This window comes from Lepus europaeus, chromosome 18, assembly GCF_033115175.1.
Source record: "Lepus europaeus isolate LE1 chromosome 18, mLepTim1.pri, whole genome shotgun sequence".
NCBI lineage: Eukaryota > Metazoa > Chordata > Mammalia > Lagomorpha > Leporidae > Lepus > Lepus europaeus.
In genome coordinates, this window is record NC_084844.1 from 59104774 (window position 1) to 59125223 (window position 20450).

The following is a 20450-nucleotide window of genomic DNA, read 5'->3' on the forward strand; positions in this document are numbered from 1 at the left end:
TGGAAAGGAAGCTACCCCCCCCCCCCCCCGGCTGCCCGCTCGGCCCTGGTTGTGCGTCCAGGCAATGACCCGTGCCTCCCCAGGCCAGAGAGGCACCGTTTAGATGCCCCCGGGATCCTGAGGGGGTCGGGGAGACGCGCACAGCCGCCTTCGCAGAGGGTAAATGAGGGCTTGGCGTGGGGCGGGGGCCCGGCCCTGTCCCGTTACACCCGCAGGAAGGCGCTGGGCAGGTGCAGGCCCTGAGGGCGGGCGGGCGGGCCGGGGGGCTGGGTCTCCCCTCTGAGGGCAGGCGGTCGGCCCGCAGCAGGTGCGGCGAGCCGGGCCGGGGCAGCCCCACGCAGCGCCCCCTGGGCCTGCAGGTTGGCGGGCGGCGGGAGCGCGCGCGGGGCGCCGGGGACGCGCCGGCGCGGCGAGGCCTGCGCGCCAGGCTGCGGGAGCCATGCGGCGGGCTAGGAGCTCCACAGCCGCCACGCCGCGCGGGCAGAAGCGGCCCGGCGCCTCCGCCGCCGCCGCCGCCTCGGCCCCCAACGACAGCCGCTCACGGCGCGCCGCCGGCAAGGCCAGGGCCGGCAGCCAGGCGGCCAGGAAGCCGCCGTCGGCGAAGCGGGGGCCGAGGCACTCGCCGCCGCGGGCCCAGGAGGCGGGCCCCGAGGAGCCGCCGGCGGAGCTGCCGCCGCCGCCGCGGGCCCCGACCCCGGCGACCCAGACGTCCTCGGTGTCCACGCTGGACCTGGGCGAGCAGCGGGAGCGCTGGGAGACGTTCCAGAAGCGGCAGAGGCTCAGCTTCGAGGGCGCCGCCAAGCTCCTGCTGGACACCTTGTGAGTGCGGCCGGGCCGGGCCGGGCGCGCGGGAGCCGGCGCCCGGTCGGGTCCGCGTCCGTGGCGGCGCGCGGGGCTCCCGGGCACCTGGCGGTGGTGCCGCGCCGCCGGCTCCCGTCAGCGGAGCGGCCCGCCGGGCTCGGCCCGCTCTTCCCCGCCGAGGGGCGGCGTGGGCGGCCCGGGTGGGCACACAAAGGGGGCTTCGCGGGCCGCCGCGGCCGGGGGCGTCGGGCGCTGTGGTGGGCCGCGGGGGTCCCTTCCCGGGGGAAGCGATTCTGAACCTAGCGCGACTTTCCCCGCGTCTTCCCCCGCCCCGTCCCCCCGTCTTTTTTTTTTTTTTTTTTTTTTTGGATTTGCACCTGTGGTTGGCGGCGGAGAGAGGCAGAGGGGTTGAGAGAGGCGCGAGTAGTTTGCCACCCGGATCCCCTCATTGTTGCGGGCGCTCGCGGGGCCAGGGGGTGCGGGGTGGAGGTGGGTGAGTGGGTGGTCCCCGAGAAAGCGGTGCTCCGGACGCCGCCGGCCACCGGCTCCCCGCGGACCGGCGCTCCCGGGCGAGGGGGCTTTGCTCTGCTCCTCGCCCCTCGGGTTCTGGTCCCTGGAAGTCTGGCCGGGCTGTGTGGTCCGATGCTCGTGCCCCCTGAGAACTCTCTTAAGGCCCGTAAACTATCTGGGCATCAATGATTTTATGAGTTGTGGAGAGAACGGTTGAGACACGAGGGGGAAAAAAAGGAAAAAAAAAAAAAAACCAAATCAGCACCACCACCAGCAGCAGAATAACCTAACAGTTTCATAACAGTCTTGAGAATGCACTCCTTTGAACAAAACAATGTTCCTTTGTCCTTGTCCCGGAAGACATTGTCTCTTTGGGATGAGTATTGATGGAATAATGGGTTTTCTGTGTTGCTTCTTATTTTTTTTTTCCCCATTTATCATGTCAGATTGTACACCGAACCATTTAAAAAAAATTATTCATCTAGCCAACGTGTTTTTTTTTTTTTTTTTTTTTTTTTAATATCTGTGGTTGTGCCTGCTGCTGCTGGGGATAGGGGAATAAAAAAAAAGTGTTAGAAATGTAGAACTCAAATCTGAGGTAGATCTTTACTTTCAAATTGATAAATGGTAACGAAAAGACTTGAAAATATTGATGGAAAAAGATGCTTTTTTTCCCCCCCTATTAGATTGGCATGGATAAGCACTTTTTTTTTTTCCAAAATCTGCTGAATTATGTACAAAAAGTGCCATTTTTATGAAACTATTATTGTATTAAAAAGTTTTCGGGAAGGTACAGCAAATAGTTGGCTGGATCCCCCTCGGTATAAAGATTACGGAGGCTGTTACTTTGAACGCTGCCAAATGTGATATCAGGATGTTTTACAATCAGCATTGCTTATATATGCAAGCATTGAAAACATACTGAGTTCTAAAGAGACGTGAAAAAGCATTCAGTCTTAATCAGATACATGCAAATTAAAACTACAGTGAGCTTGTTTTCTGTAGTCATTGCTCCAGAAGGCACAGTGCTGTGTTTTCTCATTCAGTATTGGTGAGAGTGTTCAGTGCTTTTGGAAAGCAATGTGAATCGTTTTCAAATCTTCATGTTCAGTGTTGGTCTCTATACATTATTTTTTTTAAAAAAAATCAGCATGGTATTTAATACGTATGCGTGTGTGTGTATGTAATTATGTAAAATACTGCATATAGGAAAAACACTGGAGGGCTCTCTGGCAGGGTCACTGGAGTCTTCCTTGCTTTCTCAGAGGGCTTGTCTGAGCCACCGGACTCAGTGGGGGACCCTGTCTCATAGCAGCCTGTTGCACCTGCATCTCTCTCGCAGTGGAATATTTGGGCGGTTTGTTTGGTGGCTGCTTAGGGTCTGTAAGAACATGAACCATGTCTGCTGTATCTTGCTGATTGCTGACTGTCTGGTGGCCTAACTCTTGAACACTTGTAGTATTTGACACAGGAATAAAAATGTTTGGATGCTGGGGTTAGGGTCTGGCCCTCCCTGCACCCCCCCCCCCCCACATTTTCTCCAAATTCTTGGAACATTTTATTTTTGCAGTTGTATACACGTTAAGAAGTGAGGGAAAGAACAAGAGCGCTCTTCTTGAACAAAGAAGGCACTAAATCTGTTCTTCTTTTATAAAATTGACAGCGCCTCCCTAAGAGCCAGAATGCCTGGCTTGTCCCATAGAAGAGACTTTTGTCCACTCCCGCCTCTTTGAAAAACAAAGAGACAAAGCGGGAGCCATGCCATAAGGCCCCCGCCCGACAATTCCAAAATTCTTATCTTTCTGATTTTTGTTACATGCAGTGAGTACCAGGGCCTGGTGAAGCACACAGGAGGCTGCCACTGTGGAGCGGTCCGTTTCGAAGTTTGGGCCTCGGCGGACTTGCACATCTTTGACTGCAAGTGAGTATGCTTTTCTTACGTAGAGCTGGCTCACAGGACTCCAGGGGCTAAGACGCGGTGCTCCCAATCTCATCTGGGAGCCGGGATGTGGATGAAACAACGCTGGCCAGGAGCTGATAGCTGTTGAAACCAGGTGTGAGATACAAAAGGGTTCATTGTTCTAGCCTTTCTCCTTCTGTATGGCTTGAAGTTTACAGTGATGAAATTTCTACAATGATGGGAGAAGGCTAAAAATAACAGCTTGCCTTGTGTGTGTGTGCATGGTGGTGTATGCCCATGGAGGTTGTGGCGTGTGCACATGCAGGTTTGTCTGTGTGTGTACTGTGGTGTCTGTACAGGCAGGGATGTGTGTGTGTGTGTGTGCGTGCCACAGAGCTCTTACAGCAAACACAGCCCCGGGTCACACAGGACAGGGTCGCCCCCCAGACGGATACCTCTGATGAGTTGTAGGTGGCTCAGGCTGGGCCCTGAATGAAAAGCTTTGGGCGGAATCTTGTAAGGAGTTCAGAGCTGGGGAGGGCTGGTGGTAGCGGAGGGCAGGGTGTGTGCATCTGGAGGCTCCCCGCGCCCCAGCTTGCTCCTGCTGTTTTGTGGCGATGTTCCCGCCAGGACGTGAGGAGGGCCTGCTCCCCGCCACCTTGCCTGACACTGCTAGAGCGGGGACAGCAGCTGCGTGTTCTGCGCCAGTCTGCAGCATGGAGTCATTCGGCAGTATCCCGTGTGCGTTGCCTCTTCGTGGTATCTGAAGTCTCTGAATAAGAACTACGTGCCGGCCAGGTTCTCCGACGGAGGACTGGCCAGGCTGCTACCAGTAGAACCCAGCTGGGAAGGAAGCGCTGTGGGATAATTTCTTTGAAGATTCTATACTCAGACTTTTTTTTTTTTTTTTAAAGATTTGTTTATTTGAAAGGCAGAGTTACAGAGAGGCAGAGGCAGAGAGAGAGAGAGATAGAGAGAAAGGTTTTCCATCTGCCGGTTCATTCCTCAGATGGCTGCAACGGCTGGAGCTTCACTGATCCGAAGCCAGGAGCCAGGAGCTTCATTCTGGTCTCCCACGTGGGTGCAGGGCCCCAAGGATGTGGGCCATCTTCTGCTTTCCCAGACCATAGCAGAGAGCTGGTTGGGAAGTAGAGCAGCCAGGACTGAACCGATGCCCAATGTCGGTTGCTGGTACTGCAGGTGGTAGCTTTCCCCACTATGCCACAGCACTGGCCCTGTATACTCAGACTTTTTTGAAAGGTGGATTGAAAAGAGGGGGCTAGGTTTCATTCTGAAGATGGTCATTCCAAGGATCTGTTTTTTGGAGCTAGACTTTCTGTGATATGGAGATGGGGAAAGAGGGACACCTGTTTCCTGTCTGTTTTCGGTGTGGATATCTCAGAGGCATAAGATGCTAGCAGTATCTGAAGTTGGTATTCCAGGTGTCTCTAAAAATCCAAAGTTTCCCTTCACCGTGAACAGCCCGGGCATGGGCGTGCTTTCACTCCGGGTTTACCAAGTGGCCTGTGGCCTTGACTGTGGGCTCCACAGCACATGTAGAGCAGAGGCCCAGCTGGCCGATCCACCTGCCTTTCCCAGATGGAGTTGAAAGGGGCTTCCCCTCAGGGGTGGGCAGCCCTGAGAACATCAGGCTGGGCTGCGTGGGCCCGTGGGATGCCAAGGACAATTCACGACCTGGACTGTGCTCTTGTCTTTCTGTAGCTGCAGCATATGCAAGAAGAAGCAGAACAGACACTTCATTGTTCCGGCTTCTCGCTTCAAGCTCCTGAAGGTTAGTGCGTCCCAGTGGGGCTGCGTGAAGACCCCGTTTATGAGCCTTTGTGAACTCCCCGCTCCCAGCACGGCCCCACCCCTCGGAGGGCCTTTTGAGGGCTTTAGTTTTTCTTTTTTACCCCAGTTTCATGTTTACATTTAGAAGGTTGTATTATTTATTTTTCCTAAATACTTAATCTTTCTCTTAGAATTTTTTACTTATTTGGGAGACGGAGAACATTTTCCCATCCTCGTTTGGTTCACTCCCCAAATATCGGCAACAGTCAAGGCTTGGCCAGGCCAAAGCTAGGGAGCCAGGAAGTCGATCCAGGTCTCCCATGTGGATGGCAGGGACCCAACCACTTGAGCCATGACTGCTGCCTCCCAGGGTTCACATTAGCAGGAAGCTGGAGTCAGGAGCTGGAGCTGGGAGTCAAACAGGAGCACTCTGGTGTGGATGTGGGCATCTTAATCGCTGGGCAAAACGCCAGCCCCAAGGTTATGTTATATTATTCCCTTTACTTTTCGGAGGCAGGGTAGTGCCAGGTTCTAAAGACTCACTTGGCCTGCTGTGTGCAGAATGGATTTTAAGGAGCTAAGTGTAGGGACAGGGAAGCAGGAGGTGCTAAGGGTGAGCCAGGCGAGAGCCAGCAGGAGCTTGGATTAGGGTGGTGGGAAATAGATGACCAGGAGGTGTCTCAGCACAGTGGTTCTCAGACCTGCGTGTGTGCACACTCACAGGAGGGTGTGTTAAAGCAGTTATGGGGCCCCACGCCTGATTCAGTTATCCGGCACGGAGCCCTGGGGTTTACAGTTCTTGGAGCTTCCCAGATGGTGTTGGTGCTGCTGATGTGGGACCACACTTTTGAAAAACATTGTTTTAGAGGCCAGATAAATGGAACTATAGAACAGATTGATGTTAAAGATGAGGAAAAGACCAGGCCAGCATCATGGACAGAGGGCTAAAACCACCACTTGTGAAGCCAGCATCCCTTAGAGATGGCTGCTCCACTTCAGATCCAGCTTTCTGCTAATGTGCCTGGGAAGGCAGCAGAAGGTGGATCAAGAGCTTGGGCTCCTGCAGCCATGTGAGAGACCCAGCCCTGGCTGTTGCAGCCATTTGGGGAGTAGAACCAGCAGGTGGAAGATCTCTTGTTGTGTGTCTTTCCCTCTCTTTCTAACTCTGCCTTTCAAATAAATAATAAATATATTTTTAAAAAGCTGAAGAGGGGCCAGTGCTGTGGTGCAGTGGGTTAAAGCCCAGGCCTAAAGTACTGGCATCCCATGTGAGTGTCGGCATCATATGGGCACCAGTGTGAGTCCTGGCTGCTCCACTTCCCTACCAGCTCTCTGCTATGGCCTGGGAGAGCAGTAGAAGATGGCCCAAGTGCTTGAGCCACTGCACCTGCATGGGAGACCTGGAAGAAGCTCCTGGCTCCTGGCTTCATATCGGCTCTGCTCTTTCTGTTGCATCCATTTGGAGAGTAAATCAACAGATGGAGACCTCTCTCTCTCTCTCTCTCTTTCTCTAACTCTTCTGTAATTCTATCAAGTAAATAAAATAAATCTTTTGGGGGAAAAAAATCTTTGGAAATAAGGAGAAAGGAGTTGATGTTACATCCTACATGTTGGGCCTGAGCGCTTAGGTAAATGTGGACACCAGGCCCCAGGGGAGAAGCCACTGTGGGGGGAGAAGGGAGCAGTGCTGGAATCGAGAGTTCTGCTTTGAAAACGTTCAAGGTGTCTTTTGAACATTCACGTAGAGATAGGACATGGGCAGCTGGACACATAAGTCGGGAGTTCTGGAGGGAGAGCAGAGCTGGAGTTGCCGGCTGGGGAGTAGGAGTTATTGATGTTGAAAGGAGTATTTTTTATGTGAAGCACAGGGTTCTGTGGGAGCTTTTTTAAAAAACAAAACAAAACAAAAAAAAACCTAACAATTATTTTATTTGGAAGAGTGATAGGGAAAGATCTTCCATCTGTTGGTTCACATCCCAAATGACTGTAATGGCTACGGCTTCTCCAGGGCAAAGCCAGGAGACTGGAATCCCATCCAGGTTTCCCACATGGGTGGCAGGGGCCCAAGGACTTGGCGCCATCTTCCACTGCCTTTCCCAGGGGCATTTGTAGGGAGCTGGATCAGAAGTGGAGCAGATGGGACTTGAACTGGTGTCCATATGGGAAGCCGGCATCGCAGGCAGCAGCTTAACCCACTGTACCACAATGCAGGGTCTCTGTGAGGGCCTTTCTTTCCTGCTGGCTGGGGAAGAAGTGTGAAGAAGACAGTGACAAGCCTCAAACCCCATCCTTCAACCACCCAGTTTCTCCTCCTGAGGGTGAACTGCTGTTTGATGGACACTTCTTTAGAGACATGTGTGCATTTAGAAGCACCTACAGATAACGTCCTTTAGAAAAAACAAAAGTACTAGCAGCCTATACATGTTGTTTTATACTTTGTGCTTTGTTTTATTTATTTGACTTTATGACCTTAGAGATTATTTTGTATTTGTAGAGCTGCTTTTTTTTTTTTTTTTTTTTTTTGACAGGCAGAGTTAGACAGTGAGAGAGAGACAGAGTTATAGACAGTGAGAGAGAGAGACAGAGAAAGGTCTTCCTTCCGTTGGTTCACTCCCCAAATGGCCGCCACGGCCGGCACGCTGTGCCGATCTGAAGCCAGAAGCCGGGTGCTTCCCCCTGGTCTCCCATGCGGGTGCAGGGCCCAAGGACTTGGGCCATCCTCCTCTGCCCTCCTGGGCCACAGCAGAGAGCCAGACTGGAAGAGGAGCAACCGGGACTAGTACCCGGCGCCCCAACCAGGACTAGAACCCACGGTGCCGGCACTGCAGGTGGAGGTTTAGCCTAGTGAGCCGCGGCGCCGGCCAGAGCTACTTCATTTTTTTGAAAAGTTGGAGAGAAGATGTAGAATGTTCCATCTTGGGCCTGTCCATAATCGATTGTACCTTCTAACCTCTCTGGATGAACAGCTCTCAGTTTCTCCAGTCAGTAGCCTTCATAGGCAGTGCTGTAATAATCGGTATCCTAAAGTCATTAGAGACATGAGACTTCTGGGTAAGTTTCTACAAGTGGAATTCTGTATGAAAGGATATGTATGCTTGGAAATGGTGGTCCATGTCGCTGAATCTGACAAATTCGTAGCCCTGTGACTGGAAGCCTTGGCCAACTTTGGTGTCCCGATTTTTTTCACCTGCCAGTGAAGAGCGTCGCTCCCTGGGTCAGAGAGGGATTTGTTTTCCTTGTGTCCTAACTGTCCCCTTTGTGCCCTCTGCTGGTTTCCCGATTGTTTTATCCACTGGGGAACTTGGCCCTTTGTGATGTTGGGCAGATGTCTCATGCTAGCCTGTCCTCAGTAGAGGAGTTCAGGTGCAGTGAATGGTTTCCTTAAGACCTTGGGCAGCGGGGTCTGGGGACGTGGAGAGCCAGTCACTGGGGAAAGCTGTCCTTCTGTGCAGGCCCTGGGAGGTGAGCAGCTTCACTCCCTGACACCAGCACAGCAGCCTGTCCTGCCATGGACCACGGAGGTTTGAGGCCGGGCTGTTCTGTGTGGTTGGCCTGAGAGGAGGTGTGACTGCTGGGTCTCCAGGAAGTGTAAATGGGCCCCTGTCCCCAGGAGGCTTCTGTCTTTTGTGGGAGTTAGGATTATGTTTAGGAGTTAGATTATGTCCTCATAATCCTGAGAAGAGGCTGCCCCCTTAATCCTTTCTTTTATTTTTTTTTTTAAGATTTATTTATTTATTTATTTGTAAGACAGAGTTACAGAAAGAGGTAGAGACACAGAGAGAGGTCTTCCATCCGCTGCTTCACTCCCCAGATGGCCGCAATGACCAGAGCTGCGCCAATCCGAAGCCAGGAGCCAGGAGCTTCCTCCGGGCCGCCCACGCGGGTGCAGGGGCCCAAGGACTTGGGCCATCTTCCAGTGCTTTCCCAAGCCATAGCAGAGAGCTGGATCAGAAGAGGAACAGCCAGGACTAGAACTAGTGCCCATTTGGGATGCCTGTGCTCCAGGCCAGGGTGTTAACCTGCTGCACCACAGCGCAGGCCCCTCAAAAGACTTTAATAATGTGAAAAATAATCTCATAAAAAGAGAACACCTGGGGGCTGGTGTTGTAGTGCAGTGGGTTAAGCTGCCTCTTGGGACACCTGCATCCCATATCGGAGCCTAGTGCTCAACTTCCCATCCAGCTTCCTGCTGACGCGCCTGGGAAGACAGCAGGGGATGGCTCCAGTGCTTGGGCCCCTGCTGCACCCACATGGAGACCCAGGTGGAGTTCCTGGCTCAGTTCTGGCCGCCGTTGCAGCCATTTGAGGAGTGAACCAGAGGATGGAAGATCTGTCTCTCTCTCCCCTTCTGCTTTCCACGTAAATCTTTGGGGGAGAGGGAGGGGGAAAGAACACCTGTTGTCTGTTTTTGCCTAGGGAGCTGACAGTATAACCACTTACACGTTCAATACGCACAAAGCCCAGCACACCTTCTGCAAGAAGTGCGGCGTCCAGAGCTTCTACACGCCCCGCTCCAACCCCGGGGGTTTCGGTGAGTAAGCAGGAGGGCCTGTGAGTCCGGAGGGTGCAGAGAGGCCAGGCTGCTCGGCTTCTGCGTGCCGGCTGGGCAGTTAGGCACGGGTGTGTCTGGCGAGAACCTTGCTCACGCATGTGTTGGAAGAAGGGGGCTGTTCAGCAGAGCTGTTTCCCGGTGACCGAATGTGGGGCAGGCGTTTGGCCCAGCTGTTAAGACGCTGCTGGGGAGTGCCTGGGTTGGATGCCCGGCTCTGACTCCTGACTCAGTGCTCTGTTAATGCAGACTCTGGGAGGCCTGGTGATGGCTCAGGTAACTGGGGTTCCTGCCACCCCCGGGGAGACCTGGGTTCAGCTCCCAATCTTGGCCCCAGGCCCAGCCTCAGCCGTTGTGGGCATTGAGGAGTGAATGGTGACAGAATGGGTGGGGCTCTCTGTCTTCCTCTGTGTGTGTGTATGTGTATCTTGTCTGTCTGCCTCTCAATCTAGAAAAAGAAAAATAGAAACCTTTTTTAAAGAAAAATTGCAGGGGGCCAGCGCCGTGGCTCACTTGGTTAATCCTCCGCCTGCAGCGCCGGCATCCCAAATGGGTGTCAGGTTCTAGTCCTGGTTGCTCTTCTTTCAGTCCAGCTCTCTGCTATGGCCCAGGAGTGCAGTGGAGGATGCCCAGGTGATTGGGTGCCTGCACCCGCATGGGAGACCAGGAGAAAGCACCTGGCTCCTGGCTTCGGATTGGCTCAATGCCTGCCGTAGCGGCCATTGGGGGGATAACCAATGGAAGGAAGACCTTTCTCTCTGCCTCTCTCTCTCTCACTGTCTAACTCTATCTGTCAAAAAAAAAAAAAAAAAAAATTGCAGGGGCCAGAGTCGTGGCACAGCACATTAGGCTGCCATGCTTCTGATCTGATCTAGCTCCCTGCTGAAGCGCCCAGCAAGGCAGCAAATGATGGCTCTGCCAGCGAGTGAGAGACCCGGATGGAGTTTCTAGCTTTGACGTGGCCCAGCCCTAGGCTCTGTCTTATCTTTCCTCTCTCCCTCTGTGTCACTCTGCTTTCAAATGCAATAAAATAAAATCAAGTAGCGAATAGAATGTGGCACAGGTGTCTGTGTCAGTGATTAAGATGCCTCTTAGAATGCCCACATCCCTTATCAGAGTGCCTGGGTTTGAGCGCTGTGTTTCCAGTCCGGCTTCCTGCCCACCCTGGGAAGCAGGGGAGCAGCAAGTGATGGCTCAAGTACTTGGCTCCTTGCCACCCACATGGGAGACCCGGATGGAATTCAGGGCTCCTGGCTTTGGCCTGGCTCAGCCCTGGCTCTTGTGGGCGGGCATATGTGGAGTAAAGTAGCAGATAGAAGATCTCTGTGTGTGTCTGTCTCTCTCCCTTTCCCTCTGTTACTCCACCTTTCAAATAAAAAGTACATAAATAAATAAAACTTTTAAAAAAATAGTAGACATGAGACTGGCTCTGGTCAGATCTGCTCGACCCCATACGGTAAAGTGTGTGCGAGAGTCCTGCCAGGTCGTGGTTCTTGTTCACAGGTGTTGCCAGAGCTATGTACTCATCGCAGGCGACCCAGGGTTGAGAGACAGGAAGGGGGGGGGTGTTGTGTGAAGGGGCCATGGGGCGGGGCAGGCCACTTAAGTAGGGGCAGGGGTTAAGGGAGTGAAGGAAACAAGAAGGAGCAGTGCTGCTAATGCCATTTGTTTAAAATAAAAAAATTGACCAGTTCAGAAAACAAGGAGGGGACTGAAACTCCTCTTCAGGTCCTGCGTGGGTCTGGGGGAGGAGTCGAACCAGTGCTTCCAGCATTGTTGGGATGACGTCAGTTGCAGCGTGAACAGGGCTTGAAGATGTCCCTGATGACTGGGGACAGCACAGCCGGGTCCTGACGTCACCCTGGCCCTACCCACCCCTTTTCCCCAGTAGCTCCTGTGGGTTCCTCGGCTGTCACCTGGTGCCTCCTGCCTACCTTGCGGGACAGGAAGGGGCTTTTGGAAAGCACAGACAGGGAGGCCTGACCTGGTCACAGGTGGCCTGTGGGTTCCTTGAGGTGCCAGTCAGGGATTGACTGGGCTAGGCTTGGGCCTTTCCACTACCTTGAAGCTGCTCAGTACGGGACACTGTCCAGCCATGGCCATCTCATGCAAGGCGTCTGATCCCAGTCTGGGGACTGAGGAGCAGGAGCCAGTGGCTGAGGTTGCCACTGCAGTCATGGCCTCCCTAGGGTGGTCATGTCACGTGACGTCATAGGCTGTGGCAGGCCACTCGGGAAGCCTGTGGGTGGGGATTGGGCCGAGAGGCAGTACAGTATGTGGTGTCACCCCGGCTGTGTGCCGCTTCCCCCTAGGAATCGCCCCGCACTGCCTGGATGAGGGCACCGTGCGGAGCGTGGTCACGGAGGAGTTCAACGGCAGCGACTGGGAGAAGGCCATGAAGGAGCACAAGACCATCAAGAACATGTCCAAAGAGTGAGCTGCTCCTCTGCCTCCCTGGCGGGGAGGGCTGCGCGGGGCCGGCAGCTCTGTGGTCCCCGTGGCACCTCGGCGGTGCCCCAGACGTGGCGGGCCTGGGATGCTGGCCCTGTTGGCCGCCGCCACCCTCGTCACTGCACTTGGCTCCAGCTACCGGTTTCTTTAGGCAGCTCTTTTCCTTCTTCGGCCTGGATTTTGACGTAGGCTAGTTGACATTCTTCCTTTTTCCCCCCAACTTTTGTGTGATCTTTTAGAAAATAAATATTTTTTAACATCAAAGAAGTTGCTGTGGGTCTTCTTTCCCTCTTTGATCGTGCCTCTGGGGCCAGTCAGCTAAGAGCAGGCATTTGCTGAGCACTGCCAAGATGCTGGCAACCAAATTGGGAAGAACAGATAAACAAGCAGATTAAAAGAAAAAGTCAGGCCAGCCTTGTGGCCTGCTGGATTAAGCTGCTGCTTATGCCACCAGCCTCCCGTATCAGCGCTGACTTGAGCCCTGGCTGCTCCTCTTCCTAGCCAGCTCCCTGCTGAGGCATGTGGAAGGGCAGCAGAAGATGATCCAAGTGCTTGGGCCCCTGCCACCATGGCAGAGACCCCGATGTAGCTCCTGGCTCCTGGCTTTGGCCTGGCCCAGACCTGGATGTTGGGGGAATGAACCAGCGGCTGAAAGATCTCTCTGTCTCTCTCTGTCACTCTGCCTTTCAAATAAACAAAATTTTTTAAATAAAAAATATGGGGGGGGGGGGCTGGCGCTGTGGCGCAGTGGTTAATGTCCTGGCCTGAAGCGCCAGCATCCCATATGGGCGCCGGTTCGAGACCCAGCTGCTCCACTTCCCATCCAGCTCTCTGCTATGTCCTGGGAAGGCAGTAGAAGGTGGCCCAAATCCTTGGGCCCCTACACCCATGTGGGAGACCGGAAGAAGCTCCTGGCTCCTGGCTTTGGATCGGCTCAGCTCTGGCTGTTGCGGCCAATTGAGGAGTGAACCAACGGATGGAAGACCGCTCTCTCTCTCTGCCTCTCCTCTCTCTGTGTAACTCTGACTTTCAAATAAATAAATAAATCTTAAAAAAAAAAAAAATTGAGGCCAGCGCTGTGGCATAGTGGGTAAAGCTACTGACTGCAGTGTATGGATGCCATTTCAAGTCCTGGCTACTCCACTTCCGATCCAGCTCTCTGCTGTGGCCTGGGAAAGCAGTAGAAGATGGTCCAAGTGCTTGGGCCCCTGTACCCACATGGGAGACCTGGAAGAAACTCCTGGCTCCTGACTTTGGGTCAGTGCAGCTCCAGCCATTGTGGCCATTCGGGGAGTGAACCTCTCTCTGCCTCTGCCTCTTAACTCTGCCTTTCAAACAAATAAATCATAAATAAATAAAAGATCGTGAATGGTATGGTCCCTTTGGATCAGGAGGCATTTAGAGGAGAAAGGGCACTGATTAACAAAGGGAGACTTGAGGGATGGGCCGTGTCAGTGTTTTTTGTAAGGCACACTGCCCTCAGCTTTCTTCCTTATCATACATCTGACAAAATGTATCACGTAGCTACTGTGAAGTGCACAGTTCAGCAGTGCTCTGAGCGTGTTCTCAGCATGGTGCAGCCGTGACCACGACGCATCCCCACAGCTCTGCACCCGTGTGACGACAGCTTGGAGTCTGCTGAGAGGAAGCCAGCCGTCTCCTTGGCTCCTTCCTCCCCATCTGCACGTTTCAGTCAGGAAAGTGTTCCTAGAGCATTCATTACAAATGCTGCATACGTGTGTAGGGGCCAATAATAGATGTAACCCCTGCTTTAGGAAGTTTAGTCGTGGAGTGATAGACAAGGAGAACAAAGAAGGAGAGGAACTAAAGTGGTCGGTTTTCATGATTTGCTTGGCAGGCGTTGGGTGGTCACCACCTTGGCAGAGTGGCTGATGACCTGTGGCTGCAGGTTCATGCTAAGGTTGGAAGGGACTGGGCAGCCCCCCAGGAAATGGGTTTTCAGGGCCAGATTCGAGTTTTTTTTTTTTTTAAGATTTATTTAAGAGAGAGAGGGAGAGAGAGGTCTTCCATTCAATGGTTCATTCCCCAAATGGCCACAATGGCCCCGTGCTGGGCCAGGCCAAAGCCAGGAGCCTGGAACTCCATCTGGGTCTCCCTTGTGGGTGGCAGGGACCCAAGCATTTGGGCCATCTTTGCTGCTTTCTCAGGCACATTAGCAGGGAGCTGGATCAAAGGTGAAGCAGCCAGGACTCAAACTGGCAGTGCACTATGGGATACTGGCATTTCAGGCAGCAGCTCAAGTCACTGCACAATGCTGGCCCCCAATATGGGTATAATTTAATAATTATTTTTCCATAGAAATGATGCCCCCAGTTTTCTGCTATTACATAAACTGTTAGCCAATGAATATCCTTTTACATACCTCATGCATATCTATCATTTGAGAAGTGATTTAATCTGTGCCACAGCACTGGCCTGTGTTTTAAATCCTTAAACTTTATAATGTGCTTTAAACAAACTGATAGAATAACCTCCCACCCCCTGATATGAGACATCTTCAAAAAGTTCATGAAAATGTGTATTATGAGAAAACTACATGGATTTCAAAAATTTTTTTTGGTTAAGATGTATGTATTCAAAAAGCAGAATCACAGAGAGAAAAGGAGAGACAGAGTGAAAAAGAGATTTCTACCTGCTGGCTTACTCCAGATACTAGCAACGGTTGGACCTAAGCCAGGTAGAAGCCAGGAACTCCATCCAGGTCTGCCCGGGGGGTGGCAGGGACCCTGGTGCGTGGGCCATCGTTCACTGCCTCCCAGTCACATAAGCAGGAAGATGCATCAGAAGTTTAGGCCGGCGCCGTGGCTTAACAGGCCAATCCTCCGCCTTGCAGCACCGGCACACCGGGTTCTAGTCCCGGTTGGGGTGCTGGATTCTATCCCAGTTGCCCCTCTTCCAGGCCAGCTCTCTGCTATGGCCCGGGAAGGCAGTGGAGGATGGCCCAAGTGCTTGGGCCCTGCACCCGCATGGGAGACAAGGAGAAGCACCTGGCTCCTGGCTTCGGATCAGCGCGATGCGCTGGCCGCAGCGGCCATTGGAGGGTGAACCAACGGCAAAAAGGAAGACCTTTCTCTCTGTCTCTCTTTCTCACTATCCACTCTGCCTGTCAAAAAAAAAAAAAAAAAAGTGTGGCGTAGCCCGGACTTGAACCAGGTACTCCAGCGAGGGATGTGGACATTCCAGGCTGGGGCTTAATCCACTGTGCCACCATGCCCACCCCCAGAATGCTTTGTACCAAAAATAAAACTTAGCCTTTTATTCCATTTTTCCAAACAGTTTAAGAGTCCTCGTGTTACTCTTTCTTGTGCACTTTGGCCTCTAGATAACTGTCAGACTTTATCAAGTGCCATATAAAACCATACTTGAACTTTGATCGCAGTTGCATTGCGTCTGTCAGTTATGCAGGGTGAGTAGCCTTCCTCATGTCTCTCAGTTTTATCATCTGGGAAAGTGGCACATCTCACCCCTTGGTTCCTTTATGCCCTGAACTCAAATCTCTTTATGTTTTTTCTCTGTATAGAAGCATTATAAAAGGTACATTTTGTGGTAGGTATGTCCCTAGCTGTCTTATTTTTTTATGGTTATGACTGGGATCTCTTAGTTGTTTTTAGTTTGTCATGGGTTATTGTTGGTGGAGACAAATGCTATCATTCTTGGAATGAGAAACTTGTATTAGGCTCTTGGTGGGTTTCCAGTGACTTTTTTTTTTTACTTTTTTTTTTTTTAAGATTTATTTATTTATTTGAAAGGCAGAGTTCTAGAGAGAGAGAGAGGAAGAGACAGGGAGAAAGAAACCTTCAATCTTCTGGTTCACTCTTGGAATGGCCAGGACTGGGCCAGGCCATCGGCCAAGAGCCTGGAACTCCATCCGGGATGGTCTCCCACAAGGATGGCAGGGGCCCATGCACTCAGCTACCTTCTTATTAGCAGGGAGCTAGATTGGAAGCGGAGGAGCAGTTGGGGTTCCAACCAGCACTCATACATGCTATGCGGGTATTGCATGTGGCAGCTTAAGCCAGGGGTGCCACCACACCAGCCCGCAGCGCCTTTCTAAGTGAATCTATTGAACGTGGCCCTAGAAGTGAGGTCCCTAGCCAAAGTCAGAAACTGCTGATGGACCCATGACCGGGAAATGCCCTACCAGGAGCCTCCTGGGCCACCCTGTCAGGATTTGGTGTTTTCCTGCTTGACTGGGCTCAGAGGAAAGCAAAGGTTTTATACCTTGAGCTCTGTCTAAGGCAGTGTCAGCCACCACGGGTGGTGGGTGATGGGTGGCCCAGCGCCCTTGCAGGGAGCCCTGGACTGGAGAGCAAACCAGAGGTGGACCCCTGCAGTGCCCCTTCCCCTTCACATGCTATTCCCCCACTGTGCCCCGCTCCAGGAAATTGGGAGGGTGTTGTTCCAGGGTTGCTTTCTTATCTTCCGCATTCATCAAGGAAGGAATCAGTTGTACCAACTGTGACAATGTCCCAAAGTCAGCTCCTTGGCGGGAATCCAAGCGCCGGGTGGCCAGACTCGGCTCCCTTTCCTGAAATAAACTTCCGCTTGGTTAACTGGAGGTTCAGGAGCCATAGAAAGCTCAGGGACGATCCACTCAGCCCTGTTCTCCCGCGGTTGCCTATCTGGGCAGGAAGGGCAGTTTGAGCAGGCAACGTGGCCCTGGCTGCAGGGCCGGCTCCCGCACCCAATTCCTGGAGTAGGCGTCTGTAGTTACCTGGGATTTCCATGCAGACAGCACCTGCGTGTGCTGACGTCACCCACTGGCAGGCGAAACAGTGCTTTGGCAATTCTGAACTCCTAGGGGTCTGATTAGCGAGTTCTTTAAGATTTTATTTTACTATTTGATTTGAAAGGCAGAGTGACAGAGACACAGAGAGGGAGAGAGAGACAGATCTTCCATCTCTCGGTTCACTCCCCAAATGCCCACAACAGCCAGGCTGGAGCCAGGAGCCAGGAACTCCACCAAGGTCTCCCATGTGGGAGGCAGGCCCGCAAGGCACATTAGCAGGAAGTTGAATTGGAAGCCAGTTCAACTGCCGGGGGAATGGAACAAGTGCTCGAATATGGGATGCTGGAATCAGCAGTGCCTTAAGCCACTATGCATGCCACAGCACCAGCCCCCTCATTAACTCTTCACAGGTGACTAGAATTATTTCCGTTATGATGTCACCTCTCCCCAGCTCCTTCCCAGACCTTCCCCCAGATGGAGCTTGGAAAGACCATGTGCCATTCAGCTTTTAATTATCATTAACTTCATTTCCAAAACCAGGATAATATGATGAGCATGGGCAGCAGCCCCACTGGCAGGGAGAAGAGGAGCATGTGTGGTACAAGCAAGGGGCAGCCTTGACCAAGACCTTGACACTCTTTCACTGGTTGATGCTCTGCCAAAGGCCCACAACAGCCAGGGCTGGGCCAGGCTAAAGCCAGGAGCAAGAAACTCTCTCAGAGTTGTTGGTAGGGACTCACGCACTTGGGCCATCATCTGCTGCCTTCCCAGGCACACTAACAGGAAGCCAGATGGTAAGCAGAGCAGCCAGGACATGAACCAGACACTTCCATATGGGTGTCTCTCACTGCACCACAACGCCTGCCCCTATAACTATGTTTTTGTCTTCCTCCCTCTGTGGTCCCAAGAACAGAAACATCCTTGGTTCCAATGGCTCCTTCATCCTGCTCTGTCTGCCCACAGCGTTGGGCTGGTTCACTTTCTGTAGAATTCTCTGACTTTATGCGTTCATTTAACACCACCTGACCTTGACATTTCTCACCACTGGAGGATTAGTTTCGTGGACTCCAGGGCAGGGCATCCCTCGGGAAATGTTCAAGAGGATTCATTGGTATGTGGGCAGGACATATCAAAAGTTATCTTTTTTTTTTTTTTTGACAGGCAGAGTGGATAGTGAGAGAGAGAGACAGAGGGAAAGGTCTTCCTTTTTGCTGTTGGTTCACCCTCCAATGGCCACTGCGGCCGGCGCATCTCGCTGATCTGAAGCCAGGAGCCAGGTGCTTCTCCTGGTCTCCCATGCAGGTGCAGGGCCCAAGGACTTGGGCCATCCTCCACTGCACTCCCGGGCCACAGCAGAGAGCTGGACTGGAAGAGGGGCAACCGGGATAGAATCCGGCGCCCCAACCTGGACTAGAACCCGGTGTGCCGGCGCCACAAGGCAGAGGATTAGCCTGTTAAGCCACGGCGCCCGGAATCAAAAGTTATCTTTACCCCTCCCCCCCACCTTGCAAAAAAAAAGGCCAGTGCTGTGGTGTACGTGAGTGGCAGGGGCCCAACTACCTGGGCCACCCCTGCTGCCTCCCAGGGGCTGCATGAACAGGAGGCTGGAATCAGTAGCCAAGGGTGAGTATCAAACCAGGCGCTCTGATAGGGAACCTGGGCTACTGCTAAGCCAAATGCCCCACCTCCATTTTTGAGACTTTTTGACATATGGCTTCTGGAAGATTCTTCCATTTTATGTTTCTTCCAGCAGTATTTATGTGTCCACTTTCCCTCCTCTGGAATATTGGTCATTATTATTTATAGAAATCTTTGCAAATTAGGTAAGTGCAAAAGGACATTTTAATTTCTGTTTCGTTAGTGGTGTGATTTCTTTTTTCACATTCACTGCCGTGTGTGTGTGTGTGTGTACGACTGCTCCATGGAAACCTCTCCCACTGGGGTCCCATCCTAAGCTTCCTCGGGGTAGTGTCACCCATGTGTGCGTGGACTTGCATTTCTGATGGAAACGAATGAAGTGGATTAGTCCATTCTCTCCTCCCTGGTCATTTGTGGTTCCTCTTTTGTGGATTTTCTATCCTGACTTCAGTTTTTCTTTGGGAGATATTTTCCTATCAGGCTTCATCTGTTAGGGAATATTAATACATCTGCAATGTTTTATAACAGTTCAAAAAAAAAAAAAGTTCCTGTGAAGCATCTAATTTTCCCTTGGCACTTAGCATTCCCAGCCTGGCGTGGTGAGGTCCGCCCCACTCCAAGTGATGTTTGAGTTGTTTTGGTTTTTATGCACAAATTCACCCAGAATGTATTTTTGTTTGTGGTATAACGTATGGAGCCTTTGCCTTCCTCCAAATACGTGGCAAACCAGCCTGACAGCATTTATTGTGTCTCCTTTATTAAAATGCCCTCTTTCTGTGCAGTGGCTCCATTTGGGGCTGTTTCTGGATTGTTCTCTGTTGTTCAACATCCCTTTACTCTGTGTCTCTATCTTACTGTTTTGGCTTTTTTTAAAAGATTTATTTATTTATCTGAAAGTCAGAGTTACAGAGAGAGAGAGAGAGAGAGAGAGAGAGAGAGAGAGAGTCTTCCATCCGCTGGTTCACTCCCCAGATGGCTGCAATGGCCGGAGCTGCGCTGATCCAGAGCCAGGAGCCAGGAGCTTCCTCCGGGCCGCCCACATAGTTGCAGGGGCCCAAGGACTTGGGCCATCTTCTATTGCTTTCCCAGACCTTAGCAGAGAGCTGGATCAGAAGTGGAACAGCCAAGACTCGAACTGCCACCCATATGGGATGCTGGCACTACAGGCCAGGGCTTTAACCCACTGTGCCACAGCGTCGCCCCTCCATACCTTTTTATAGTTGCATAATAAACAAAATGCCAGGGTGAATATTTGCCTAGCAGTTAAGAGCCCTGTGTCCCATATCAGAGTACATGTTTTGATCCCTGGCTCCGGCTCCTGACTCCAGCTTCCTGCTAATGCTGACCCTGGGAGGCAGTGGCGATGGCCGGAGTAGTTGGGTCCCTGCCACCCACATCAGAGACCTGAAATGAGTTCCCTGCTCCTGGCTTCTACCCAGCTCAGTCCCAGTTGTTGAAACAGGCATTTAGGGGGATGAATCAGCAGATGGGAGATCTGTCTCTCTGTTTCTCTGCCTCTCAAATAAAAAGGAAAAAGAAACATTTTTTAAAGGTTTGGGTTCAGCTTGTGTTTTTCTGCAAAACAAAACTACTGAGATTTAAATAGTGATTGTAGGCCGGCGCCGTGGCTCAACAGGCTAATCCTCCGCCTTGCGGCGCCGGCACACCGGGTTCTAGTCCCGGTCGGGGCACCGATCCTGTCCCGGTTCCCCTCTTCCAGGCCAGCTCTCTGCTGTGGCCAGGGAGTGCAGTGGAGGATGGCCCAAGTGTTTGGGCCCTGCACCCCATGGGAGACCAGGATAAGCACCTGGCTCCTGCCATCGGAACAGCGCGGTGCGCCGGCCGCAGCGCGCTACCGCGGCGGCCATTGGAGGGTGAACCAACGGCAAAGGAAGACCTTTCTCTCTGTCTCTCTCTCTCACTGTCCACTCTGCCTGTCAAAAAAAAAAAAAAAATAGTGATTGTAAAATTCAAACACATCTTTCTTGTATCTTAGTTAAACTTATTCCTAGGTATTTTATAATCGATGTTAATGAGAATACTTTTTTTTTTCATTTTTT

General features: G+C 52.3%; 1 protein-coding gene across 1 annotated transcript; it reads left to right on the plus strand.

Moving 5' to 3' along the window:
* The first annotated feature begins 439 nt into the window (after window positions 1–439).
* On the plus strand, window positions 440–12272 carry CENPV (centromere protein V). The gene is made up of 5 exons (XM_062216476.1): window positions 440–819; window positions 3134–3232; window positions 4934–5003; window positions 9419–9533; window positions 11864–12272. The coding sequence occupies exons 1-5, from the start codon at window positions 440–442 to the stop codon at window positions 11986–11988; spliced, it is 789 nt and encodes a 262-aa protein (XP_062072460.1). The 3' UTR covers window positions 11989–12272.
* Window positions 12273–20450: the final 8178 nt, after the last annotated feature.

Excerpts from the sequence above, each read along its gene's own strand:
- CENPV (XM_062216476.1), top strand. The coding sequence starts at position 440 with ATGCGGCGGGCTAGGAGCTCCACAGCCGCCACGCCGCGCGGGCAGAAG. Across the intron at positions 3,233-4,933 it reads TTGCACATCTTTGACTGCAA|CTGCAGCATATGCAAGAAGA; the intron begins GTGAGTATGCTT and ends GTCTTTCTGTAG. Across the intron at positions 5,004-9,418 it reads CTCGCTTCAAGCTCCTGAAG|GGAGCTGACAGTATAACCAC; the intron begins GTTAGTGCGTCC and ends GTTTTTGCCTAG.